Source organism: Andrena cerasifolii, chromosome 11 (assembly GCF_050908995.1).
Source record: "Andrena cerasifolii isolate SP2316 chromosome 11, iyAndCera1_principal, whole genome shotgun sequence".
Taxonomy (NCBI): domain Eukaryota; kingdom Metazoa; phylum Arthropoda; class Insecta; order Hymenoptera; family Andrenidae; genus Andrena; species Andrena cerasifolii.
The window spans coordinates 5,914,886-5,942,676 of record NC_135128.1 but is presented as its reverse complement, the minus strand read 5'-3'; the positions used below and the strand labels follow the sequence as shown (position 1 = coordinate 5,942,676).

The window sequence follows — 27,791 nt, the reverse complement described above, 5'->3', positions numbered from 1 at the left end:
AAGTTTCCATTAACGAATTTCTTTTATTTTCATTGTAGGAACAAATAAATTTGTCACATCGAGTCAAGGTATAATCTTGTGAACAGATCGCTCTCTCTGTACACTCCGGGGCGAGGGATTTCGTTTCCAAAAAGGTTGCACTATGGAATGTATTCGTGAAGCGTAAACGTAAATTCAGATCGATCAACGTAAAAAAAAGAAACAGAATCTGGTTACATTCTACTAATAAAATGGCACAAAATACAATCGCTTGTACATATTTATAAATTATAACAACAATATATATATATTATATATATATATACCAATATCTTTCACTCTCCTGCTCATATTTCTTGCACCATCTGTCTTCGGTCCACGGGAACCGACTTTGTCATCTTTCCTGTATCACAAAATATACAATCTCTATCCCAACGTAACGTATATATCTCTCTCTCTCTCTCTTCCTTTCTCACCTTTCCTTTTTACATATTTAAGTACACCTCCAATGGTTCCCAGCATTATTACGTACATACAGTTCCTGCTTGGAGTTGCAATAATTGCCATAACAATTTTCGATAGACTAACAATATCGAAAAAACAACGCATAAGCTAGTAATTAAACCTCTTTAATCTCGATAACAACGTTTCCTGCATCCCTTAACACAGAATTCGGCACTTCGTTTCACCGTGCACACTCGCACCCTCGCGTTCCACTATCCTTCGTAACAACTCCAACGTTTTCTGTCCGATTCAGATGTACATATCATGAATTGCAAGCTCCAGCAGAGCCTTATATCGACACCGTCCTAGAATCTCAACGCACATCGCTATACGCAAAGAACCAACGAAAAATACATGTGTTACTTCCAGTCACCCATGGAACGTATTTTTTTTTTCAAAATCGACCTCTTTACGTGGACACGAATGGGAATTATGCTTCGTAAAATACAAGTTACTCGTGTAAAAAAAAACATATAAAACGTGATATCGATGACCCGCTCGATGCGTTATCTAACTCAGCAATAATGATTGGCATCGCTAACTCCTCCCCTTCGTTTCTCCTTGTTTCTTTAATAAATAGGCTAGGCGAATTTGATTACTCGGTACTCAACTAAAAGTTACATGCGCAGCAGGGCCTCTAAATTTCTGCTTCACTATGATTACACCTTCTTGAGCATGGGTAAATGAAGTACTTCCGGTATATCGATATCTTCTAACCGAATGTTCGACGGATTGAATGGGAATCTTATCGGATATGAATACATTAGATCCATCAGCAGCTGGAAAGGAAAATCCGAATTCAATCACGTTTCCATCGTTACAAACTACAAAACTATAAACGGTACTTAAGCCTCCACTTACTTGTTCGTTGTTCTCGCCACGTTCGTCCAACTTGGCCTGTATCTTTTTGATAAACGTAACTGGCACGCGCGTCTCAAAGTCATCAGCAGGCGTATACAAATTTAGAATCTTTACTATTTGATTAGCGGTTAATTTGTTGCACATCTCGCACACAGAGTTCACATCCTCGTCTGTTTTACGGGCTTGCAAGAGCTGTGCCGCTTGTATGATCGGCTGGAGCACTTCCGATGCTTGCTCTAACCGCCGATCCCTTCCCCACTGCTCCAAATGGCTCATATTGTACCTGGAGAAGGTGCATTGGATAAACGCCCAGGAAATTAGATGAAACGAAGCCAGCATGAAATTTTCACGAACCTTATCTGCATGCCCTTTGTCCAGTGGCAGAGCTCGTTCCTCAAAAGCAGATTATTCAGAGCACTGGCGCACATGAAGTAGAACAGCTGCTTGAACAGCTGCACAACGATTTCAGCATCGACGCCGTGGTACTGAAGTGTTTTGTACACCGAGGTCAGCTCATCTAAAAGTTTATCCAGCTTCTGCTGCGTGGACTCTGGTTCTTCCCCCATAGAGGACGACCTGGGTCGACCGGACTTGTTGGAATTCAAGCCTGATATGGCCTCGTGCTCGAGGAGAGCAGGCACCGTCAGGGCCTGAATCCTCTCCTTCAAGTTCGTCATGATGTTGTTGAAGATCCAGAGCGCCACGCTACTCAACACTAAACGATACTCGCTCAAATCGAAATTCCTCAAGCACTGTTCGTTCTGTCGCGGTGTGTTCTCGATCTGGAAGGGCTTGTCCCCAGAGTACTGTTTCATACTGTGCAGCAACCTCAGGGTGTTGCTGAACCAGAGCACGCTGAAGTCGAAATCCTCCCGTTTCTTCACCACGCGCTTCACGCCGTTCAGGTAGCCCGTCAGCAACAACCTCACTTTCTCGTCGTCGTTGATGCAATCCGTGTGCCTTATGCACATGAAGAGGATGTAGGCTGGCAACCCGGGCAACAACGTCACCGCAACTCTAGGTTTCAGCTCTGAAAAAAGATCGTTGCAGTTCAGAGTACGCTGGAAATATTTCCTATTCGATAGTGTAGTGTCGACTGATTTTACCGATAATTAGGTGACGTATTATTACGTTGATATCCTCTTTCCTGAACTCGAACATGCCTTCGTAGTCCCTCTCCTTTTTCCGAATAGCTGGCATGTTGCTTTCGTTGTCTCCGGAATGACCAGAGGAAGACATGATCGTTGAATCGTTCGCAGACTCTACAGTATCTGGCACTACAAAAGAAAAGGTATTGCACGTTTACGTTATATCTCGTCATCAGAGCAACACCGAGATTTGTCATGAACGAAATGATCGCCGTTTCGTGAGCTGGGGTGAGTTATGGTCTCTGTGAGGTGCGATGAAAATGAACGCTGGACCACGCACTCACCGGCGCCCCTTGAAATATAAGGACGATCCTTATGTTCCTTAGTATCGTCTCCCTCGTCTTTGAAAGCATTGAAATACCACAACATTTTAATACCACTTCTCAAACTACACTTTACTCGTCTTACAAGCGCGTCCAGATGGCCAGAATATGTCTCTTTAACGACGTATACTCACAGCCCGCATCTGCCAGACGTTTCGCCAGGATCTTGCACTGCTTCTTGAATTTCCTGCATTCGTCGGCTATCTTGTCGTACTTCTCCTGCAATTCCTATTGTTCAAACGATTTAATCAGTAAACCATCGCGGACAAGTGTATAGAAGATTCTGTAAGACGATTCGTGTGCCGTTTACCAAGTTCTCGGACGTTATCCTGGCAATTTCGTGTTGCATGAAAGCCTCGGTTTGAGTCTGCGGCGATTTGCTCAGATTCACGGAGAGGAGCTTCTGTTGCTTCTCGATTTCCTCCTGCAACCTGTCGATCTCCGCCCGCCACTCGTCCCTCTGCGCTCGCCATTCTTTCTCCTTCATTTGAATCTCGTCCTCTAGTTGCCTTTAAAAGGAAGGGCGGGGAGAATCGTTTATCATCTCGGTCAAGGGAAACCAAAGTGTCGTACTCGACTAATACTGAGGGCTAATTAAAGGCACAAAGTGGCGAATTTGATTTGTGTCCGGGTGTAAAGTTTTCTGCCGAATTGAGTGTAAAGATCGTTAAATGGGATCGACGATTATCCGCGGCAAAGTAACTTCTCAACTCACTCTCTTGAGGCCTTTCGCTTTGTCTTAAGTCTACTGAATAACCGTAGCGCATGCACAAACGACAAAACACGATTAGACACGATGCTCTCCTTGCATGAAGAGAAAGAAACGTAACGCAAGCCCCGGCGATTCTCTGTTTACCTGTTGATAGTTTTCTGCGTCTCGAAGGCCTGCACCAACTCTCCGTCTTCGTTAATGATGTCCACGTCCCGGCCGTAATTCGACCCTAAGCTCTTCATTCCCCGCGTTTTATCGGCCAGCACGCTGTGCAGCTGGATGCATTCCTCTCTTCTTCTCGCGAGCTCCTCCTGAAGCGCATCGAATTGCCCTGGAACAGGAATTATTAATCGGACTAAAGCTTATCCGCTCCATGCCTCGGGCCAAGAGTCACACGATTAAAAGCAGAAGATAAAATGAACCAATCATTGTCATCGAAATCTTTTATGGTGGGAGGCTTCGTACCCAACACAATGAATTTTAAAGATTCCTGTGGTACCTGCGCGTCCGATTGGGTTTCGACTGATTATTCTTATCGCATTCTGCCTTTTCGATCGTTGCCGGACATTGTGATACCACAAGTTACCGGGATTCGTGCAATCGAAACTAGTGCGGGATACAAATACAATGACCCCCATTTATTTAGGATGTACCACGAATTACGGTACACCCTGTTCAAAGCAAGATAACTATAACCACATCATTCTGATAAGATGAGCAACGCGCAGAAAAAGCATGCAGGGCGAAGGGTGTGAAAGCAAAAGTCTACGAGCTATTGATGTGTATTGTACTTCGTCAAATTAACGTAATCGGTATACAGGAGTACAGAAAATTAAAAATAAAATGAGCAGAAAATGTTAGCGTATCGGTAACAAGTAAAGTAAAAGGAAAGCAGATTCAAATAGATAGAAGTGTGTAAATTACAGTGCTCGGTAAAGCGCATAGTGAAAGAATTCCTTAACCAGGAAAATTAACAAATTACCCATGATATTCTGTTGTGCACCTCCAACCCCTGTAGAGGTCACGCTTTTCCTCAGCGAATACAGGTCTTTCTTCAGCTGAGCGTTTTCCATTTCGAGTTCCTGAAGCTGCAAAACGTTAGGGTCAATCGCCGAAACCTTCAGCTTCACTTAAACGGCATATAAAATTACCCTGAACGTGTCTTGGGTCCTTGAATTATCTTCGGGACTGTCGCGCTCTAGATCCTCCACCATCCTGATCAATCGTCCCTTCTCCTTCTCGACGTCTTTCAGCTTCTGCTGGAGTTTCAGAACCAGGCCAACATCCACGGGTGCGTGTGCCGGTCCGTTAGTCTGCGAAGGCGATTTCTGAGATTGAACCTCGGCCTCGGGAGGACTGTCCGATCGCTGTTGGTTCCAATCGATCGTTTCTACCCGAGAATAAGAAGTCGAGGAAGGAGCTGTCGACCTTACCGACCCGTAGCCCAAATCCTTCGGATTTAAGCAGAAAATTGGCACCAATTACAAACAAGAAATCGACAAGAGTCATCGAAAATGATAGTACCGGAGACGATCTTACGATATTCTGATCGTCCTGCGGAAGTTCCGTGGAGACGATTTGCCCGCTGCCGCTGGAAGCATTGCTAAGGGAACGCGAGTGCGCAGGAGCGTGCATCGCCAGTTTCTGTTCCATCATTTCTGCGTGTTGCTCCAGCTCGTGGTAGTCCTTCAGTAGCCTCTGGTAAGCTCCGCGATCTTGATCCTGATCCAGCAGGAGTAGATCCTTCTCTTGTTCCAACCGGTGCTTCAAGTTCTCCTCCGCGCCGCGTTGGTTGTTCTTCAATTTTTCATTAGCCACTGTAAGCTCCTTTCGCAACTTTTCCAGCTCTTCCCCAAGCTTCTTGTTCTCCTCTTCTTTTTCCTGGGTGCCCCTTTCCTTGTCCTACGGGAAATACATCAAAGTTAGTATTAAAAACCAAGGATCATCCACGGCTATCGCGGTACCTGTAGAATGTCCATCTTCTCGTCCCTCTCAATCTTCACCGCCTCCACCATCTTTTCCAACTCCTTCTCCTTTTCTAGCAAGATGACGTGCAACTTCTTATTCTCCGCCTCCACCGACTTCAATCCTTCGAGCTTGTGTTTCAATTCGAACATATTGTTCTGAACGTTCTTCAAAGACTGATTCTCCTTCGCCTGAAAAAAAGAAGATCCCTTTCAAGATCAAGGCAACACACCCCGGATTTAATTACCAACGAAATAAAACGTACAAGCTCGGTGATCTTCTGTTGCAACGTAATGATCTTCTTCTCCAGTCCTTTGTTCAGAGACTTGACGTGCTCGACGCTTCGCGCTTCAGCCTTCAGTCTCCTGAACACTTTCTTCGCCAGATATCTCCTGACGGCAGCCTGGACGGTAACGATGTCCCTCAGCTTCTGTTGGCACGCTATTCGCACGAGGTATCCCCTGGCGAATCGTTGGATCACGATGGCGGCAGCGTTGTCCCTCATCAACTGGTACCTTTCACGCGCCATTTTTCCTCTGCCGTACTTCTGGATGCCAAGGATTGTGCGTTTCGTCTGAAGGTACCGTCGCCTCTTCAACCATCCCTTGACGCGAGCCTGGATCTTTATCGCGGCTCTCTCTTCCCTCATAGCCTGAGCCTTTTGCCTGGCGATGTAACCCCTGCCGTGTCTCTGAAGACCCAGCACGGCTCGTCGGATCTTTCTGTACCTAGTACGGCATATCAGGCCGCGCGCTGTCTTCTGTATCATGATACAAGCGTCGCGCTGCCGTTCCGCCCGGAGCTTCTCCAGGTAGGCCACTTGGCCAGCTCGAAAGAGGACCTTCGACTTGCCGAACTTGAATTTGTCCTCGTCCTTGATGTACCTAAAGCGTTTGCGTCATAATCTGTCTCGAGCCAAAGTTTCGATTACGTTATCGATAGAAAAAGCAACCGACCTGCCCAAAATGCGTCGACAGGTCTCTTTGAGATCGTCGCGTCGTATTTCCTTGAATCTGCAGAGGCACCTGTACCTGAGGAAGAAGTCGCCGTAGGTTCTCTGACTGGGAAATCCGGCCGCGGATATTCTGATCGTCTCCAGAACACCGCAAGCTCGTAATTGTTGCACCGCACGCACTGGGTTGTACTCGAAAGCCTCCTTCGTATCGTTCGGCTTGATGCAGCGCACGTAATGCGGCGTGGTTGCGTTTAAAGTCGCCATCAGCATGTTCAAGGAATCTCGGAACTGCGATCCTACCTGCAGATATTGTTTAACGAGCAATGAGTCCGTTCCCTAGTCTACGATTTCCATTCAGAGACTCGGAATCACAAGAAGGATAATTACCGTCTTCTTGTTTTGCTTGGGACTGCTCAATACTGGCTTCTGAGCGGACACTTTTACTCTGACGTTCGACGGTACCAGCAGCTTCGGGTCCTCTTCGCTGAACAGCTTCTTCAATAATTTATTCTGAAACAATAAGTAACGGTACAGTTTCACTGAGCATAAACGCAAAGCGTACAGGTGAATCTGCTTGCACGGACATTTCCGTTCCGCAGCACGTCGACCTGCTCCTCGATAACGGTGTCCCTGTTCTTCTCCAAAAACCCAACAGTCTCGTACCGCACCAGATCGGCAAAGTGATGAATGAGAAAAGCGGAGGTGCCGAACCGAGGCCTCTCGAAGTGCTTCGACCTGCCGCATTTCGCGTAAAGCTTCTCTGCCCAGGAGCTATCGGAGCCTTTTGGCATCTGCGCAAACAACAATCAAGTAACACTAGCCTCTCGATGAATCGAGCGTAAGCGAGACGCGCAACACTGACTCTGCATTCTTCGTCCAACAGGTCCAGAATGCCCAGCTTCGTCTCGATGAGATCTATGCAGGGCTGGTTGTCGTAGAAATCTATGAATGTCCACTCTATCTCCTCCTTAAGGTACTCCTCCTGCTCGAGCTTGAACACGTGCTGATTGAACTGCTGCTGAAGCTTCTCGTTCGCGTAATTTATGCAGAACTGCTCGAACGAGTTGATCTCGAACGTCTCGAAACCGTAGATGTCGAGCACGCCGATGAAGCACTGCGGCTTGTTCTGAGACTGCAACGAGTTGTTGATACCGGCTACGATCCAGTTGAACAGCTCCGCGTAAATGTGTTTCGCCAGCGCGTCTCTGGCACCGATCGCCTGCTCCACGTTCATGGGCTTGAGGAACACTTCCCTCATCGACACGATTTTCCTATGACACAGCCACTTTCGCGTCGCATTTACATCCGTGCCCAGCAACTCGCAGATGGTCAGGAGATGCTTGTCGGACGACTAGAAAGGTAGGTAAAATGTAGACGCTCCGAAGCCTCTGGATGGGAATAGGCGTACGAAAAATGTATATTTACGGTGATGTAACTGGCTTCGGTGTCGGTCTCGCTGTTCAAATTCTGTGCATCAGCATTGCCTATACTAACATTACCTAAGTGCATTATGGCCGCTAAGATACGAAGCATGTCGTCCTGCTGCTTGGCCGTGAATCCAAGCATGGTAAGGGCGCTTATCGTTTCATCGAAACACACTAAATCGTCCACACCATCTATTACGGGATTGCTCCCTTGGTTCAGGTAGTGGAACATATTTTGATCACCCAAATGCAGGTGGGGGAAGCGAGTGGCGGCTGCGCACATTTGGTAAAATATGTGGTAATTCCTTTCCTCGTTTGCCTAGAGAATTACTCGTTTCAACATTCGTTTCGCACGGTTAAGTTGCGTAACCCCGGCTCGCCGGGATACGTACCTGGAACACGACCCTAGACTTCTCGAGGAGGTAGGTCCTCATACTGGCCCCGGTGATGTGATAGTGTTTATTGAACTGAATCTCAATGAACTTGCCGAACCTCGAGGAATTATCGTTCCTCGTTGTTTTAGCGTTGCCGATTGCCTCCATGATCGGCAGAGAGGCCAGCACCTTCTTCTCCACCTGCGTCTCGGTCGTCGAACCGCCAACGGTGGCGAAATATCGCATCGTGTACTTCGCGGAGACAGTTTTCCCGGCGCCGGACTCCCCGGAAACGATGATCGACTGGTCGTGACCCTCCCTGCACCCACATTAATCATACATAACTGACCCTGGCCAATACTTTACTCTCTCAGAACTGAAAACGCCAACCTTTCCAATTTCGTGTAAGCCTCCTCGGCGACGGCGAATATGTGGGGCTCCAAGTCGCCCATCGCCTGGCCCCTGTACGCCCAGATCGTGTCATTCCCGTAGATCGGCAGCTCATTGTACGGATTGAACGCGACCAGGACAATGCCGCAGTAAGTGTAAATGCAGTGTCGTTGGAAACGGATCTGCAGATTGTAGAGTACAGCCGGCTCGTGGAGGAACGACAAAGACGTCAGATTGTTCTCCCCTATCAGTATATCGGGGTTCCTCAGGGGCGGGAGCTCGGCATCCGACTTCACGTCCAGAGTTTTCGTTTGATTCGAATCGTCTGTGCGGACCTTTAAGCTCTTCTGGTTTAGCTTGTAATCCTCTAGCAGCACCGCGCCTTCCCAAATCTTCTCTGGATGCGGCACCCATACCCTACCACCCTAGAGAACAACACGGGTGCTTTAGCATTGTCGCTGCTATACCTGTCCAAGCCAGGAGAGTACGCACGGAATCGGCACTCTAATCGCAGTCCACGATGGCAAATTATATACCAATAAAAACTTTCTTCTGAACGGTCGTGCCGTCGCCTGTCATTACCCTCCCACGCGCGAGCCACGATTTTCAAATGCACGGACGAGCTTGCACCGGTTAATTACTCAGCCTCTAATTCCCCTGCCTTTGAAAAGATGACCCGCTTTTGCTTTTCGCGCGCGCTACGTATGAAAATGAGGTCGACAATACACAGCGTATCGATTCCGACGCCGAGTACGCCAAATCGGGATTGATTATCCGGTTAGCTGTTATTACTTTTTCACCGCAACAGGGAGGACCTCTCCCCGCAACTACGGCCGCGGCACAATGGTCTAGAAAGCGGAATGAATCGAGAATCAATTGTTTTGACATTGCTATTTCGCCGAGCGAGACAAGTTTTCCTCCAGGGGCAACGAAATCTGTAACGGTACCCACGGAATTCTACTTCAAAGTGTCGCGCGACAATACAAATGAGCCACGAAATGTTGGAATGTACTGTTACCGAGCTCGACGCTCGGACAAGAAAAGGATTACGTGCTCTGAAGGAATATCGAGCAACGGTAAAGTTCAACGTTTCCTCGTGCTTCTCCCTTTCTTAACTGGCGAGGATCCTTCAGAATGGGCAACTTTTTCGGTTACACCTCTGCGACTCGAGGAGTAAGACACTCGGTGGTCTAACTACGCTTAGAAAAAGATAAGTAACCGTGAACTCTCACGATCCAGTCCCGCGTGCCAACTATTGCGCAAGATACCGCTCGAAGGAACCGAGACAGCCGTATAAAAGTACTCGAGGCAATACTGTATGCACGCATTCGAATTTAGGAAATCCCTACCACTTGCGCTGCTTTCGTACCTGCTGGCTAATGCCACGCTACGTTCGCCGCGGTCTTTTTTCCCGCCTGTTAAGGACAAGTGATTGCTGACTTTGCAACAGCAAATTACACAATTACTGCACGCGCAGACGCATCTTCGCGGATTAAGCAATTTCGTAACGCATCGCGACTTTCTCCCGGGCGTAATCCGCGGCGCGGCAAGAAATTCGAGAAAAAGAGTCGGTGAGAAACGCGACTTGGGGAGCCTCGTAAAATATACGATGACGAATTGCGGACCGCCAGTCGTTTTCCTCTGATCTTAAGCTCGGTTCACGGATGTCACGCGTTATGAGAGTCGAGGAATATTATTTCAATTTTTCAGAGACAAACGACCGTTGAAATTTATAAGGTGGCATTACGCGGATCCCAGTAATTTCCGCCCTCCCCTTTACGACGAATCGTTCGATGGTTGACTTGCTCCGTTCAAGTACAGCGAAGTAGTAGTTCCCATGCTTTCTACGTTACATGCCGAGCGGCGATTACCCTCCCGCGGGAAGGCATGGAAAACGCAGGATTCTATCGTGTTCCCACGCAGCTCGTTAATTCGAAGAGCGCTCAGGGGAGGGAGATTGAACCCGCCCGCGGCTGAGTTTACACGCGGCGATCGCCGAGTTCAAAGATGAGAATGCCTGACTTTCCCTTTTTTTTTTCTGCTGCTCCATGAATTAATTGATGCCGCCGCGTATCTCACGGCTGCCGTAAATTACGCAACTCGCAATTAGACACGCAAATTTCCAGTTTCCATTCATGAATATTCCAATCCCTTCGCCGGTCAACATCCGTGTCGAGCAGAAAGTTCGCGCAGCGTTTACCTTCTGACTGATATCGCGGGCGGATCTTATTTACGCGGGCGACCATTCGGAGCGGCGTAATCATTTTATTCTCGGCAGAAGGGGCAGGTCCGCGAGGAGCGACGGGCGCGTTGGGAAATATTGCTGAGCTTTTCGAGGGTGGATAGAGGGGTAGTTTCAAAGGGACTTTACTCGTACCACTCCAGCTCCGGCGACTGTGTAAATGCAACCCTCTCGCATGTTGTGTCTGAGCTTTGCCAACCGACCAGCGATCTACGGCTTCTGTCGCGTTCCGCCCACGGCTCGTTTCAATCTTCAAACTACGCATCATTTTCACCGCGCACCGTCGCGTTAAAACTCCGATGCTGTCCATTACGGCATCCAGCTAAATTTCACGGAATCCTCGGGCATTCAGGAAATTTATCCCCTTTCGTTCTTGGTGTCGAACGTCACAGTCGATCGGAATCGCATTCGAGTCAGCCGCGGCTGAATTCGACAAGCTTCCAATTAATTGCCACACACGCGTGTGAAAGTAGGAATAGGATGAAACGTGCAATCTTATCTACAGCTGCGAGGCCACGCGAGTATGAATCACTCTGCCACACATTCCTCCCAGTGACATACAAATTGATACGATAATCGTAGAAACCGCAGTTAAAACGTTAAAAACGTGGCTTGCCAATCGGAGTGATAACCGTGGCCGACAAGTAGGACCTATCTCTGGGAAATTAACGGTAGCAGCTATCTCTGGAAACGGTCGCGGAATTAAAACTACCTATCTGAAATTACCAGCAAACTCATCGACCTGTAAAATGCAGCGCGATTAACGCTTACATAAAATTCCCATCTATTGTGATCGAACGTCAAACATGTGTATCAATATTTGCTCGAGCTTCGTTGCCGCTCAAACGCAGGTCCCTACGTTCGCCGAAGGCTGCATAGGCTCGTATTCGCGAGAGCCTTGCAATTTTCTCCCTGAAATTCAGTAACTGCGGCTCGTGCCGCGACATTCGTCCCTACGATGCACCTGCCGAAGTGTCATTCGCGGTGCAGCAAGTGCATTTAGAGCGTCTGGGTGCACTTGGAGACCGCTCGACGTCGTGTTTGTCGTTGCGAGATCGATCGTCGCGGCTCGGCAGCGTTGCTCCTGAGAAAGGTGCCGAGCTCTACGTTATTCAGAATAACCGGGTCAAGTTTCCCACCCACGGATTTTTCCACGTGCGTCGAAATTGCCACCGTCGACACCGGCGTAGGGAGCTACGTGCCGCTCGGTTTCACTTTCGATCAACTGACAATGAAGAAGCTCCCCGAGAACGGAGACCTTCCGCGAGTAGTCAACTTGACCATCAAACGCGTCGCTCCCTAGTTTCTCATCAGATTAGATAGTGCCTGATCTCTGAAGCGATATACGTAATCACTTAACCAGATCTCGCTTCGGCTATGCAATCTCCGGCCCCGAGTTCCGTGCGACTTTCCTACAACATCTTCTGGTTGAAAGGAGCTCTCCGTTGGCGTTGCACTTCGGTCGGCGCTGTCGTAAAACGCTCGCTAATGGTGGGCCGAGTGAACGACAGTGCAAAGTGGAAGCACCGATGCAAATTTCGATGCTTAGTTTTCGCCGAGCAAAGCCTGCTGCCGTGAGAACGCGAGCTCGCAGTTGCGGCGTTGCCCTGTCGGGTTGGATCGCGAAACGGGACGACGCCTTCGTGGGAGACCGCCACGAGGAATTCTGCGTTTTCACGGAGACTGCACAAAAGGACGATCGTAACGTAGCATTTAGTCGGGCGGGAGTTTTGTTGTGCGCTGAGTCGCTGAATCGCCTTGTCATCGCGGCTAAATTCGAATTCGCTGAGTTCCACGCGCGTTCTCGCCGATTCGTGAAAGTCGACCGTGCACGATGCGCTAGAGAAGCAGCGGCGAATAAATTCTCTTGGAGAATCCAAGCGAGAGAAGACTGTCTTACCCAGCGTTTCGCTCTTGCCAGAGAAATGACTATCCTTCTATCGTCGCCTAGTTCGCGCTGCGAAAAATGTCGAAAGCCGTCTTGGCTGACCTTTAAGATAAAATCTCACGGGGGAACGGGGAATAGAATCTGCGACGCTGCCTCCGTCTCCTTGCGGCGGGGCACGAAGAAGCAAGGAGAACGACCTATTCCGAGACGTTTTGCTTTTCTGCTCCGAGAGAAAGGGAACCGTGGTTGGTCGTGAGCGAAGTCTAGCGATCACGTTCCTCGAACTGATCGTGCGAGCAACAGTTTCGAACGGGGCTAGCTTACCTTTAAACGTAAAGGTGCGATCTGGACTCTGACTGGAGTTTCGAGGCACCGCATAAATGTGGTTCACCTGCACCCCTGTTTGCCAAGCTACTCGACATCGCAGCTCGTTAAGGCTCTACCCGAAATCACAAAGCATTTCCGTGGGAGGGAATTAATGTAAACGACTTGACCATGAATTCGAGAGAAGCGATAACAACGCCAGATCGTCTGGCAGACATCTAGATCAATACGCGTGTTCTATGGCAGCAGTAGTTGTCCGTGACTTTAGGTGTGCCCACAGACGTCGCGTCAATCATGAACACCATTTACCCGGCCCCTCTCCTATTGTCCCTCAATTTATCGCCGACTTCGCACGAGCGATATCCTCGGTATCGCACCATTCGAATGAAAAAAGAGCTGTCGCCGTGAGGATCGCTTGCGCGACCGTAGAAATAAATTTCACGCGCCTCGAATCGTTACTGTGCCGACGACGCAATAAGTGGCATCTGCCTCTTCCTATTCCCAGATAAACAATGCTAAAAGCTCTCGATACAGGAGGGCGGCAGAGAATCACACGACCTCGGGAACAACCCCCGCACTCCACCTGACCGAGGCAAATAAATCAGCCAAGATGGAGCGCTACTGCACGACCTTAAAGAGGCAGGTACCGGCTGGATTATATTCTGCCCCCGATCGACTCGATATTCACGTATCGCTTTAATTTTAAACATTCTAGTTCGACTTTAGCGAGACAGGCTATTCCCGATTAATGCCACTTTCTAATCAAGGTTTCTATATTAATAACCCAGGCAAATGTTGCGCACCTACGCTTGAACGGGGCTACAAAATTAAAGGCTATGCGATCGGCGTTTTATGTTCAGGGACAACAAACAAACACTCGAAGGTGACAGTGTTCTGTCGAGAGGCAGCTCGTTTGCATACAAGGAACGTTATCGTGTTCGCCAGCCTAGCACCAACAGCCGTAATCGCGCCACCGGCTTTTAAAGCAGAATTTAGGTCTCGAGCTAGCGAGCTTTTCCTCGCGGGGATTATTGATTTCAGTTTTGAAAAGAAATCTTTTCGTCCTCGTACTTGTTTGCCTCTCGCTCCTAGGCTGTCCCCTGTCACGCTCTAAACTCTAAAGGTGCCTAATAGATGCACCGCGAGTAATACACGCGACGTCCAATTGAAAGGTAAATTACGACGAAGAAACTGGTTTCGAAATTCACCTGATAAAATTAATCACCCATCGATCACTGCCCCATTGTTCGGATACAGTTGTAACGTACACAGGCGACATTCTCTCCCGCGAAAGTGAACCCGTTTAAATGCAGCCAGGAGACTTTAGCGGTCCATTAAGCAGAGTTCGATGCTTAAGACCATCGCAAATTACTTGCGTACAGACTCGAAGAAGCAGACACCTCTCGTGAAAGTCGTTTCTAAGCGCGGCTTGAGAAAGACACCTTCACTCGCAGCCGATCATGTATACTCCCCGACTAATTGGAGCAATATATTGCCTATCCCATCATTCCCCTGACAATTACCCACGAACCGTGCGCATCAGCGAGCCAGACGGCCGAGCTTTCCCCTCGATTTTGCAAACTGACGTGTAACCCAATTCGCTGGAAATTCGCGTGAAATAAAACAGGAACAAAGTGAAAATCGATAGCGGCCCGCTGAATCTCGTTGCACGGGATATGTACTCCGAAACGAGCGGGCGAGTTTCTGCAGGTTTAATCGAAAGCTCGAAGGGGAGCGATTTGCCTCTGGAAACCTTTGTAATTCGTACAAACTAGTAAAACCATTTCCCCAAACACATATGTAGGTACTCTGGAGTCATAACAGCTATTCTCAAGAGGAACGCGCAATCGTTCCCCCGAATGTTCCAGCCATACGAGCTGGGACAATGCTCCAGAACAAACCACCATCAAATAACTGCCTGTACTAATAAATGCACAGTAGTTTCCACGGGACGCTACAAGCTCGTCCAACGTTCCTTCTGTTAACGACTACGCTTCCTCCTGATAGAACGAACCCTTCACTCGGTGCTCTACCAAACGGCAATTAGAAACGTCAACAGACGGACTCGTCGCGACGTTGCTAAACCAGTTGCCACCGTAGAACTGGATCCGAGTACCTGCGTGCAGTGTGCTCGGCAGAGAGGCAGAGAGAGAGAGAGAGAGATGAATCTGTCGTTTCCGCGCGATACCTTCACGTATAACTCCCTCGTAGTCATCTTTGTTGGTCCAGGTGCCTCGTCTGGGTCAGGTCAGGTACGAGCGAGGCCAGCACCACCCACGATTTCACGCACACACCTGAGGCACAGATAAGAGTACCTACGACATTTGTCGTCCGATCGAAAGATCGCTCGTACGCGCTATCAGCACCGCGGCGTTCCTTCGACTGTACAATACATCTTGGTGTCACCTCAGCCTCGGTCACGGCATGTTTCTGTTTGTATTTTTTTCGTTCCTTGCTTTAGTCACTTAGGCCGGCCTTTGTTCGTCGTCCAGAGTCGAGCCGAGGATCGGCGGGCCACCGAAATTCAAAGCCGTGGACTCGCCGTTCCGGAGCCTGCTTTAACACACTCCGCGCCGCTGGCCAGTGGCCGTGGTTATTTTTTTCGAATTCGGGCCGTTTAAATCATCGACCGCGAGCCAGCCGGGAAATGGATTTTCGCGAAGGTCGGACCTCCACGTAAACGTCGCACGACGGCACTGCCACCAGCTGGCTCGTTATCGGGTTTAGATTCGGCGCCCCTCTTCGTCTCCTTGCTCGACCACTCTTCAGCTCGAGAGCCCAAGCGACCTTCCCTCTCCTTCTTCAGCGCGATCGCCTCGCCTCGCGCTGTCTCTCTCCGATGATCGAAGTACGAGTTCCACGCCATCTCACAGAGGAATCGAAAAACGGAGCGGACTGGTTGTCACCTATTGGCGGTGCTTTCGCTTTCGTCATTTTTTATCGATAGAAAATCCAATTTTGATGCTCACTTGGCGTCATGTATTCGCTGTATTGCTTCTCGTACCTTGTACTATTATTCTTGGTCTCTCGTAACCATAAATCTTGGACCCTTTCATCAAGTTACTAGAGTGCCTTGTATTTTTTTTTGTTTTAGAAATCGTTATCAATTAATATCAGGGTATTGTATCGCGAAAATGACTGAGAAGGTGTTGGATGAATAGAAACGTCGCCGACAGAGTATGCGACACACCTAACATCTGACGCGAGCTGTTGCCATGATTCAGGGGCCAGCCGCACCGTTGCAGTTTTCGTGCAACGTCTAATGTTATTGATTCCGGATGGAATGAGATTACAACGCTATTAGGGGTAGGAAGTGAAACTAAATAGTACATTCGGTAATAAGCGAAACAATGCGATTGTATCTTTATCGGCTGACACGAGCTTCTGGCATCAATGAATTGTACTGTCACGCCGTGTACGTAGAGATAAGCTAGGAAACATGCGTAGAAATAAGCCAGTTACTTCCCTACCGGCCGTGGGTCGACGGGAATCGACGATATATATAGTTAAATAAATTCATCTATAAATGTAATATAATTAATAAATTCTAAATATAATATTTCTGTTAACAAAAGTGAACAAAATACCATTTAATACTGATAAATACCATTTAATACTGATCCGCCCTAGCCCATGTTGTACCGTGACCTGCGCATTCGCCGTCATTGTATATTGTTTCATTACTATCTGTTTCATATTTCAAATTTCACATTTCACATTTCACATTTCACATTTCACATTTCACATTTCACATTTCACATTTCACATTTCACATTTCACATTTCACATTTCACATTTCACATTTCACATTTCACATTTCACATTTCACATTTCACATTTCACATTTCACATTTCACATTTCACATTTCACATTTCATATTTCATATTTCATATTTCATATTTCATATTTCATTGTTGAATTAGTTTTAAGTATTTTTAGTTTTATGTTTAATGTTTTATGTTGAATGTTTTATGTTTAATGTTTTATGTTTAATGTTTAATGTTTAATGTTTAATGTTTTATGTTCAATGTTTTATGTTTAATGTTTTATGTTTAATGTTTTATGTTTAATGTTTTATGTTTAATGTTTAGTTTTATGTTATGGTTAGGCCTATTAACAGTTTATACTGCGGCCTCGCCTTTACTCGCCTTTACTTTCTCCTTATGTACTATACCTTTGTTTTACGAGTGATAAAGACGAAATAATATTAATAATAATAAAAAATTGCTTACTACCTGAGTCTTTCAATAAAACAGACACTAAAGATAAATGTGCACGTTACCAGCATCCCCTTACAATCATTTCAAATATTAGTAATCACAGAAATCCTTTCAAATTTAGTAACAAGTCCCATAGCGTCAAGTATCCATCATGCCTCAATTCCGCCCAGATACGTATCTGCAGCAGAAGGAATTCAAATTCAAACCAATTGAATAGAAATAATTAAAACCGTATTGTAATCAAGAAATAATTAACTCGAAACACGTCGCAATTAATCGTAATTCAATTTAGAAAAGCGAATAAATTTATCAATTACCAACGTTTGGATAAAACAGGCAAAACGCGAGAAATGATTCAATATTCCTTACGAAATTAATTGAATTTAATCGCGAATATGTATTAAACCGAAACCGTAACAGGGCGAATTCCACTTACGCCCAAATCGCCCGCAACGCCCGTGGTTCTCGTTTCAAAATTTATGAAAATCTCCCGAAACATGAAAGAGAAATCTGAGAAAAAGGCATTACCGGACAATACAGGTTTTTAAATATAAATTACGACTCGAACACAGGAACACATAATTTATGATATTCATTTTATTACAAAAACGGAAATTTCCTACGGTCGTGGGCGCGGACGATTTGGGTGTAAATGGATATATAGTAGTAAGCAAGTGTAGTAATTGCGACGTATGTATAACGCGTGAGTGTCGACGTCACGTACCTCAATGTACGCGGAGCGCCGAGCACGTCTTATCAGTTCGAAATTCGCGATATCAATGACGACCGGTGGAACCAGGTGCGTAGTGGTGTTGAGCTTGCCTATACATTTCACTCCCTATTTCCTAAGGAATTTCGACGTCACTCGGCCAGTTACGCTCAATAATATTGTAAACTCGAGCCCCAACCGAGGTCAGCTAGCACAAGGGGCTGTGACAGCGTCGGGTAAATCAACAACATATATTACTTCCAAAATTTATAAAATTATCACGCAGTGGGGGGAATGCTTCGACACAGATGAAGTACGTACGATTGTTGTAAATTGATGATTAATTAAAACGTAAAGATATATTCAACGATGGCGAGAAAACAATTCTTTACGTTTAGAAATAAGATTCCTTATTTAAATACTTCGTCCGTACCTCATCTGTGATGTTATCAGCGAGTAACATTGCATTGCTATGAATTGCCGTTTGAATAATTACCAAAGAAAGTAAGATCGCAGTTCTTCCGGCTCTCTCTGTCAAAACGGAATGTCACGTTTCCCGCATCGGTTACAGTAAACGCGTTCGCTTAAGGTTCGACGATTAATTTCCAACCGAAACGAAGCGGAAACCAATCTCAGTTGTAGTTAGCAATAAGATATATCGTTGGCATTTGCGATGGCATTTTTCCAATTAGTCCTGAAAGCTCGGCAGCTGGAAAAAGCGAGGCAAAGCTACGAGGATGAAAAATTGAGATCCATTGAGATCTCGAAGGGTGCCAAGCCTCGGTATACGTTCAAGCAGCGGATTCGTCTGAAGAAGCTGTGGTAGGATTCAGAGTTCGCGATGCCATCGAACTTTAAACAAGAGTTTAATCTCGCTCCTGATGTGACGATCTTTGTGCACCTTGGCCAGGTTTAAAAAGAAGGTTAAGGGACTGTTCAGTAAAATCATCTCCATCTCGAAGGATTCGTGGTACTACAAAAAGATCGTTGCTGTTCGTAGCGACGGTACTCTGGAGAATTACGTGGCGAAGAGTTTCTTTGGATTTCTCGGTGGAATGTTCCTTACGTACGTCTTCTTCGCGTTCTTCGTTCTTCAATTAAAGTTCAAGCTCTCCTCGGCGACGATGCTTTGCACCGTTATAGGGGTGATTCTCACCCTCGGCCTGGCATTTTCTCTTCGAGTTCGGTAAAATTCGGACCACGACACTGTATCCTCTATCGCCCGACTTTAGAGCTTCGTGATGCTAGTATTTACTCTTTCAGCTGCGTGGTTTTCCTTTTATTGCCGCAATTCTTCTCCAAGCGAGGGAGACAGGCCTTAATTGCGTACGCCCTTATTTTAACCTTATCTGGCCCGGTAAAGAATACTTTGCATAACATTGCTGTTCTTTCGGAATCACTTACTTGCGCGCAAGTATGCTACCATTCTCCATCGGTACATCTCCCGGCGACGCGATATTAAAGAGACTACCCCGTTCTGTAGGAACAGTTAAAGGAAGCGGTGAAAACTGTGGTGGATTTAGCGAAACAGCCATTTCACGCTCTGCGAGACGCAATATCGAAAGTGGTAAAGTCGGTTAGAGCGGTCGTTAAAAGAATTAAGCAGACTCTTATTGCGATCAAGAGGCTAGTCCTCAGTATAGGTAAGTGCGAGCACGATGAGGCAAACATATCGATGGCTTACTGCACAAATATTGTATGTCCACTTCAAACGTTTTCGAGAAAAACAGGTTTAAAAAAAATATTATTCCTGACAAATTTATGAAGTAGATATAAATGTGACTTTTATACAGCATAGAGAAGCAGTCAAGGACTGCATATTAATTCCACAAATTTTCACAAATTCTGCGGAGAGCATTTGTTGCATGGAAAAACTTAAATCTCACAAAAAGTGGACGTACGACGTTTCTACACTAAGGCATCGATATGGTCGATGTTTGCAGGAACTTTGTAGCAATCCAGATTAAACCCATTTCCTCTTTTAGTTCGAGTGATCAGCTCGGTATTTCAGTGGCTCGGGAGCATTGTGAACATATGCAACAAGAAATTAGGCACCCCTTTCGACAGGTGCCAGAATGTTTTCGAGGGGGCAGTAGCTGACTGTAAAGCGAAATTGGGGCCGATTCTTGGACTCGTTTGCAATTTGACGTACATAGTCGGCGCTCTCTGTTACATAGTGAAGCCATTAGATTTCATTTGCATGCTGGTTTCTTACATCGCCGACACCGTGCTTGGCGCGGTGCGAAGCAGTGAGTACATCTCGATGAAATTCCATTCGCTGGCTTAATCGTTACGAAAACGGATCGCCGTATAGTTCCAACTATTTGTCGTTCCGGTTTGCAGAAATAAAAAAGTTCACAATGCACATGAGGGCGATGTTTTATGTTAAGGTCAAGTTCTCCCACTCGTTTCACTTCGAGACGAACGCAAGCAAGACGCTAGAAGAAGCGTCGGCGGGTATCGTTACCGAAATACGATCGAGGACCGACAAGTTCTTCGGATTCTTCGATTGGATGAGTTTCGTCACGTCTTTCTTCGTTTTTATCATTGTGCTCAAGTGAGGGGGAACAACTGCTCGAATGCTCTAAATTTCACATTAATCCTTAACCCTTAACTGGTATCTTAGGGTCGCTCATGACCCCAGGCACGCAAAGTTCGCTGCAAAATTTTTGGTTGTCTAAGCTTGTAAACTGTTTTTCTAATTAATTTTATAATAATAGTTTAACTTTCTAGATTTCTATTATTTTACACATTACCTAAGAACAAAATATTCATAGAGGTTGATTCAGGGTCGACTTTACAAATTTCTGTGTCCTTTTTTATTTGGAGTCTGCCACGACGCCAGTATACCAGCCACGTTTGCCAAAAACAGTATACCAGTTAAGGGTTAACTGGTAGCGCGGAGAGTAACGTCTGAAAGACTCAAGCAGAATTATTGTTCCTATATTTCCCTGTGTAAATTTAAGGGTTGAAAGATCGTGGAGAAGCTTCCGCCTTTCTTTCCGCGATATTTCCAGGGTGTTACGTTACCGGTTCAAATGGCTGACCAGCGAGCGGTTCGACAATCGATACATCACCAAGGACCTACGCAAGATCGACTTAATAAGAGCGCGCCAGGACAAGGAAACGGTGCTACCACTGAATAGACGGGAGAAGAGCAGATACGCGTCGCTCTCCTCTGTCATGTTGATCAAAGCGGAGAAGAATCGGTTAGCGAGATCCGCGGTATTCTTAGGCTTGGCCACGATCAAGATGCTCGCCTTCATGTCGATAGACTACAGCCTTTACTGGGTGCTGTACACCATTCAACTCCACGGACGCTTTCAAAGTAAGGTAAGTGTTGTCAGTGCTGCGAAAGCTGTTTTATGGATTCCGCAGCAGAGAAGTACAATTGCTAGGTGGACCGACCGAACGTGGTGAGCGTCCACGTCTCTGGAGACGGCTACTTGGCGGACCTTTACAGAAGCATCGTCAGAGCGTTCACGCCTCACGGCGAAGAAGCAGAGATTGACACGTTGCTCTGCCTCCCAGAGCCGGTGCCCCCTGATCTAGACAAATACACACAGATCGGTGGCTTGATCATCCTCTGCTGGCTAGCGACCATTTTCGAGCCTTATGGCCTGCGACTGAGGCACGTGGTGATGTGCAACTACTATCCCGACAGAGCAAAGCAGCGTGCAACGTGGCTGTACAATCATATCATCAGGTAGCGAAGCTTGCCAAGCTATTTCGAGGCTCCATGGATCATACTGGAGGTTGTTTTTGATATTGTGGCTAGGTCCAGGGGAAGCTTCTTAAAGTTTGCCAGGCGTCAGCTGCGTCGAAAGTTCGGCCTGGCTGATGAAGGGGAGAAGATCGAAAAGGTCACGCTCAGGGAAAGACTGTGGGCGATGTGTCCATTCTTGAACGTCTGCTTCCCGCTGAAGCGGAAAATGTGCCTGATGTGCGGCGGGGCGGAACGGTCCGAGGACGATCCGCTTATAAAATGCCCGACTCCAGGCTGCGTGGGGCTATTTTGCTCGCAGTGCTTCGCGGAGCTGCAGAATCTGTGCACCATTTGTCGGTCCCCGATCGACTACGGTGACTTGTCCGACATAAGCGAGGAAAAGTCAGTCAGTCACTAACGAATGGCACTGCGAAGTCTATGGGTAGTAACTTTGTGATGTGTTCTTGGCACTAGAGACTCTTCCGAAGATCAGTTTCCAGTTGCGGAGAAGCCTGAAGTGGAACCTGAAATGGAAACTGAGGAGGAACCTGAAGGAGAACCTGAAGTGGAGGCTGAAGAGGAACCAGAAATGACAGAAGAGGAGCCGGAGGTGCAGGAAGAAGAAGAAGAAGAAACGGTGGCTTTGATCGACGAGAAGGAAGAGGAAGAAAAGAAGCCAGAGGACGTTGAAGAAGTGGAGAAGCTAGCAAAGGATGTGGCCGAGCAAACGGATGAAAGATACGTCGAAGAGCCTGATCAAGCTTCTTCTGAATCTGGTTACAGTTACAGTGAGTATTTTACGTGGAGGCTATATCATTCCCAAGTAAATCAGAATTAACAGGTTAGCCGTTTGAATTGCTTCAGCGTACCAAGAGGAGTCCCCGAGGGAAGTGGAGGTGGAGAAACGAAGGGAACCGTTCAGAGACGTCGAGGCGCAGAAAATTCGGGACGACGTGACGATTCAAGTACCTGCCTACTTGCTTGAGAGCGGTTTTTAGCAGCTTCTGTTTACCCTGCCATACCGAGCCCGTGATTTCGGATGCAGATATTCAATGAACCGTTCGTGAGGGAGCCATCGACCTCGAGCTGCGAATCTCCGACTTCGTGTTTCGTGGTGAGAGCTCGTAGGAAGCTCCGTGCCAAATTGAAGAAGCCACCTGGGGAAGATTCCGACTCGTCAAGTTCGATCGCTGACACGGAGTCCTGGTCGACGGACGAGGTCGACGAGGAAGAAGTAATACACATAGAAGTGGGCGACTCGGAAGAATTACTTCCGAAAGATCGAAGGGATAAGAGGAAACGAGGTCGAATAAATAAAATCGTCAGCGCGGTGGCGAGGATTCCTTGGCTTGGGAGAGGAGAGGTATGGGCTGCCCTAGATCCTCATAATTCTTCCGCACCCCGTTCCTTCCTTAGGCCCCCCGCCCAAACTTGGCCTTCTGCTAAAGGGAAGTGTGATATTAACGTTTCCGTATCGCGGTATTTATTTGATTAATAGGACGATGGGAAAACGTGTCCGGGACTGCGGACGAAACGTCCTTCTCTGATGAATAAGATTGTCAGCATGCTTCAGAGAAAGCAATCGCTGCCAGTGCAGTTCTACAGGAGAACCAGGAAGACAAAGGTCACGTCGTCGTCGTCTTCCTGCGACGACGAATGCAGGGAACTGCTTGAAATGCAGGACAGATCGACTGATACCAGGTATCTGAAGAGAAGAAGAGCTGGAAAGGGAACGCTGGAAGACGCGGATGCTACAGAAAATCTGAACCTGAAACGTACGCGGGAGAAGAAGTTCACCACGAAAGAAATACCAAGGTACTTTCGTATAAATCTGAATAATATAAAACAGCAGTTTTTCTCAGTGAAACTATGACGAAACAGGTATCTGCAGTCCGCTGTGAAAGGCACGTGCTACTATGAAGTAGACGAGACGGAAGGTTCGCGAACGGCGCGAAAATGTGTTCGACAAGTGGAAGATGTCAATGAATTGTCAGGCATGAGGGCATCCTCGGACTCTGGGAAGAGGAATACGTGGAATATAACGGGAGACGACGAGTTTGTGGTAATGACACGTGCCTGTGTGCAAAGTAGACTGCACCGTAGCGAAATCTCGTTGTGTGTCTTCAGGGCTCCTGTTCTTGTACGTCCGGCATCACGTACGACACGCCTGGAGGTATTCGTTCACTGGGAATGAGCACTATTGCGGAACACACGGACGATACGTCAAAAACTGGCACTGGAACAGAGACCGGGGACGTGTCGACTGTTTCTGACAGCGATACAGAGTACACTGACCGGACAGAATCCTCGTCGAATGTTTTGGAAGTACAGGACACGAGAGATACCTCTGTTACTTCTGAATACGAGAGACCGAGGCACTTGAAAGAGGCGAAGAGAGAGGCGAGAGACGCGAGAGGAAGTGTACAGAGGCAAAGTAGAATGAGAGGTGGGTCCACAAAAGGGGACGCGAGAACATCGATGGTTTCTAAGGAAACTGAGGAAGTTTCTGCACCTAAAGAAGAAGACGCGACAAAAGCTGTGTCTCAAGACGAAACTGTGGATGTTTCTGCGGATGCAGTCGCTTCCCCAGTGCTTCATCCACTAATCGGCTCAGAAACAAACGCTGAAGGCCATAAACCGAATAAAGAAGACAAAGCTGAAGAAGCTGGTGATACGAATAAAAAAGCAATTGCCGATTCCACAGCTACTGTATTGAAGATTGATAAAGCTACTGATTTGCCCGATAAGAGTAAACATACCCAAACAAAGTTCCATAAACGTGACAGTAAAGGGAAACGTAAAAGTGTCCAGCAAGATTCTGAAGTGCAGGACGTAAAGGATTCGAGCAAACGGTTGAAAGAAATAAGGAAAGAAAGCGAAGAAAAGAAGAAACGTTCTGAGAAAAGGGAACATCGAAGGAAAAAGTATAACACTTTATACAAGTATAGCAGTGTATAAAAATTTTAAATCGCTTTTAGATACAAGGTAGATGATCGCATTAAGATTTCAAAAAGCGGAAAGTGCAGTTGCTCGGAGAAATCAACGTGGACGGAAGAGGAGGAGTATTATGGTGCGAAAAAGAGAGAAGAAAAACACAAACGTAGATCAAAGTAAAATTGCTTTGCATTGAGAGCGTGCAGAATATCTTTGGAGGGAAAGTTAATGAGATTCAATCTTATGAATACAGATTGCTATCCGAGGATGCAGCGGCAGCTGGAAGATGTCACAAATATTCTCAATACGATCAACACCCTGTACAAGACAGGTATTCGTTTAAAAAATCCTGCTGACATTATATTTATAAACCAACCATTGCATTTCAGACCTCGCCCCTATCATCCCCAAAGTTACGAGGCGAGCTTTCGCAGGAGGTCTTCTTCCGAGCCCCGTGACGATCATCGAAGGTTTGAAATGCCTGTGGTGAAGAAATATTTGCCAATGTATCAGAGTCCAGAATTGATCGAAGAACTGAAGAGGCACGATCGAATGAAACTAATTCGGGAAAGAGAAGCTAGAAGGCGAACAGCTGCGGGCTCTCCTCAATCTCCAGATTCGATTTCCATGTCTTCTACTAAGGGACACCAAAGAACTGATCGTATCGTTGCATGCCACCCCCCGAAACCTGTAAGTACTCAAACTCTAACAGAACGTGTACCTCCGCCTAAAACTTCATCATGAAACTTTCACTCCCAGACTAGATTAGTGGCGGAGGGCGACAGACTCCCTTATCAAGAGACGCAAGCCTATAAAAAAGTGTTACGCGAGTTCCAAAAAAGGTCTGTGCCCCAAGAATCTCGCCGGAGGACTGAGGACAGCGTGCCTCTGATATGCCTGTCAAAAGAAGCAGATAAGACTAAAGAAGTGAAGCAGCTGTATCCGCCCCAGAATCGAGATCGTGGCAGATCGGATTCAATCAAGAAGTTCACTAATAAAATCATCACGTCGTTCAAGGTAAAGTAAAAATTCAGAGGTTTGCTATCGAATTTACACATGTTTATTACCTGTAGCCGAAATTATGCAAAGAGCACAAACGTAAGAGGCGTTCGCAGAATTTAACGTTCGAAGAAATGGACACAACGTGCTGTGATCATTTGTTTGATCCAGAAGTTCTCAGTGACGTGTCTTGCAAATGCTCTAAAAAGAGACGCAAATCTGGTGCTTCGAATTCCACAGATGAGACCACAGATAATAATAATTCAGTAAGATGGTAAGCACGAGAATGTCTCAGAATAGTTTTGTACGTCATGTAAACGAAGTTAACGCAGTTTGTAACAGTAAATCGATTTAAAGAGATCGTCGATTGTTTCAATCCCTCACTGCCATTTAAATGTATAACCTCTAGAATAAAGATGAACAATGCTAAAAATTAATAATTAAGTGTTTGATATGAAACGAAATTAATTTACTCTGAAGCAAAGCGGCAACCTGTGTTTGATTTACATTTCGATATGCATCCAAAGGAATTGGAAATGATACTGTGCTGTTGAAACTGGCGTAGGTGGTTAAAATTGACGTAAAATGATTCTATAACAATCTTGGAACACTGCTTCATTAGCGCTGCAAAGAAACATATAAAATTAGAAAGTATAGCAAGCAACTGATTCCAATCCCGAATACTGGCGATGTCGACAGCAACGCAGAATGCTTTAAGTAAAAATATTCCCGAGTCCAAAACCCTTCAGGACGATAAAGGAATATATTTAAGGAGCAATATAAAGTCCAACAGAGACAGGAGAAAGAGGAAAAAGTAGAAAAACAGTCGTTAAAAAGTTCTGTAATCTTTCATACCGAAATGGGATTTGGGAGGCTGTTCGGTCCGAAAAAACTACCACCGAGTCCTGAACCCGACGTGGAACCTGCAGAGGAGAAAGACGACGAGCCTCCACCAGAACAATCACCAGAACCGTCACCCGAGCCATCACCAAAGCTCAACGATGCAAACGTAGTTTATCCGTTTCACGACGAAAAGGCGACCAGCTTCCCTCCTCCTCTCGCAGTCGACGCATCAGTGTTCACTGATCCTCAAACTCTAGCAGCGCCAGCGTATCCCGAAGTGAAGAATGGAAGGACTTCTCGCATCGAGGAGAAGCCTGAGAAGGAAGGCTTGCCCGACGATGAAAAGGAGAGGAAAGATGAAGTGACGGCTAACAAGATCATGCTCTCGTCTGCGAACGGGGCATGCGACTCGAGAACTTGTACGAAGGAAGGGTGGTGTAGCCCTGAAACATGCGGAACTACTGTGAAAAAGCCACGCGACTCGGGAGACAAGATCAGTCCCGTGAAGTTGACGGAAATGATCAACAGCTCGATCAAGGAAGCGATGCAGACCATCGTGAAGCAGTGTAGAATGGTATTTAAGATGCAAGTATCCAAGATACTTGAGCCTTGAATCTTCAAAGGTCCTCACTCTCCCGTAATCTTCCTAAAAGCAGGAAGAAGAAAAGGACCTCGGCCAGAAAGCGAAAAAGGAGCTCGACAAACCAATCCGCCATGCGAACAAGGAAGAAATCTCAGCGAAAGCTAAGCAATTCGATCGTTCGAGGTCCTCGAGGAATGCCGCGAAGTCGGCTCGCCTTCCAGACAAGTGCCAATGCTCCACCAATGTTCGGCCTCTGAAGAAACCCCAGGAGGAATGCGCAAAGGTTCGCAGTAAGAAGGAGAACGCGTTCGAGGATGCGAGGAACAAGAGGCATTCGAAGGCAGCCAGCAACGTGAAGACCGATAACCGTAGGATGACCGGGAACGTGAACATTTACATTTGCTCGGAAGCTACTGAAAACACTCAAGTAACTTTACCGCGTCCAGTTTCGCGTCGCCACCGCGACAATCGTAAAACATTTTACGGCTTTATTCGTAGGCAACGGGCAAACAAAAGAAATCCCCACCGTGCACGGGCACCAGCTCGGAAACAACGACGGAACGTTCGAAAATCTCGTCGAGCAAGCTCATGACCAGCATTCAGAGGAAACGCAGGAAGTCCAAGGAGCAGGCTTCGTTCGATTCCCTTCCAAAGACGGAGGAGAGCAACGATTGCAGCTGCGTTACCAAATACACCGACTCGAGCAG

The 27,791-nt window shown here is 46.8% G+C and overlaps 2 protein-coding genes across 10 annotated transcripts; one reads left to right on the top strand and one right to left on the bottom strand.

Annotated features, from left to right (window-relative positions):
• Positions 1–3: 3 nt before the first annotated feature.
• Didum (dilute class unconventional myosin) lies at positions 4–15,860 on the bottom strand. 9 transcript variants are annotated; one of them, XM_076823205.1, is made up of 22 exons: positions 15,278–15,858; positions 8,636–9,060; positions 8,264–8,564; positions 7,873–8,190; positions 7,310–7,798; positions 7,032–7,238; positions 6,835–6,957; positions 6,449–6,747; positions 5,758–6,376; positions 5,492–5,683; positions 5,067–5,429; positions 4,679–4,978; positions 4,510–4,609; positions 3,672–3,858; positions 3,531–3,563; positions 3,126–3,324; positions 2,950–3,043; positions 2,777–2,833; positions 2,451–2,621; positions 1,699–2,374; positions 1,345–1,627; positions 4–1,262 (listed from the first exon to the last, which is right to left on the bottom strand). In XM_076823205.1, the coding sequence occupies exons 1-22, from the start codon at positions 15,302–15,304 to the stop codon at positions 1,143–1,145; spliced, it is 5,583 nt and encodes a 1,860-aa protein (XP_076679320.1). In that variant the 5' UTR covers positions 15,305–15,858; the 3' UTR covers positions 4–1,142. The 9 variants fall into 9 exon arrangements, with proteins under 9 accessions (XP_076679320.1, XP_076679319.1, XP_076679322.1 ...); XM_076823204.1 differs by having other exon boundaries at positions 4,510–4,615; positions 15,278–15,854; XM_076823207.1 differs by lacking the exon at positions 2,777–2,833 and having other exon boundaries at positions 4,510–4,615; positions 15,278–15,852.
• A 2,796-nt stretch (positions 15,861–18,656) lies between these two features.
• On the top strand, positions 18,657–23,669 carry LOC143374900 (DC-STAMP domain-containing protein 2). The gene is made up of 13 exons (XM_076823449.1): positions 18,657–18,841; positions 18,930–19,205; positions 19,283–19,433; positions 19,503–19,662; positions 20,005–20,268; positions 20,363–20,576; positions 21,037–21,352; positions 21,418–21,725; positions 21,798–22,127; positions 22,200–22,513; positions 22,590–22,690; positions 22,771–23,088; positions 23,224–23,669. The coding sequence occupies exons 1-13, from the start codon at positions 18,693–18,695 to the stop codon at positions 23,596–23,598; spliced, it is 3,276 nt and encodes a 1,091-aa protein (XP_076679564.1). The 5' UTR covers positions 18,657–18,692; the 3' UTR covers positions 23,599–23,669.
• Positions 23,670–27,791: the final 4,122 nt, after the last annotated feature.

Excerpts from the sequence above, each read along its gene's own strand:
- Didum (XM_076823204.1), bottom strand. The coding sequence starts at position 15,304 with ATGACTACGAGGGAGTTATACGTGAAG. Across the intron at positions 8,191-8,263 it reads AGTCTAGGGTCGTGTTCCAG|GCAAACGAGGAAAGGAATTA; the intron begins GTACGTATCCCG and ends GTAATTCTCTAG. Across the intron at positions 2,375-2,450 it reads AATACGTCACCTAATTATCG|AGCTGAAACCTAGAGTTGCG; the intron begins GTAAAATCAGTC and ends ATCTTTTTTCAG.
- LOC143374900 (XM_076823449.1), top strand. The coding sequence starts at position 18,693 with ATGGCATTTTTCCAATTAGTCCTGAAAGCTCGGCAGCTGGAAAAAGCG. Across the intron at positions 19,434-19,502 it reads AATCACTTACTTGCGCGCAA|GAACAGTTAAAGGAAGCGGT; the intron begins GTATGCTACCAT and ends CCCGTTCTGTAG. Across the intron at positions 21,353-21,417 it reads ACGGACGCTTTCAAAGTAAG|GTGGACCGACCGAACGTGGT; the intron begins GTAAGTGTTGTC and ends TACAATTGCTAG.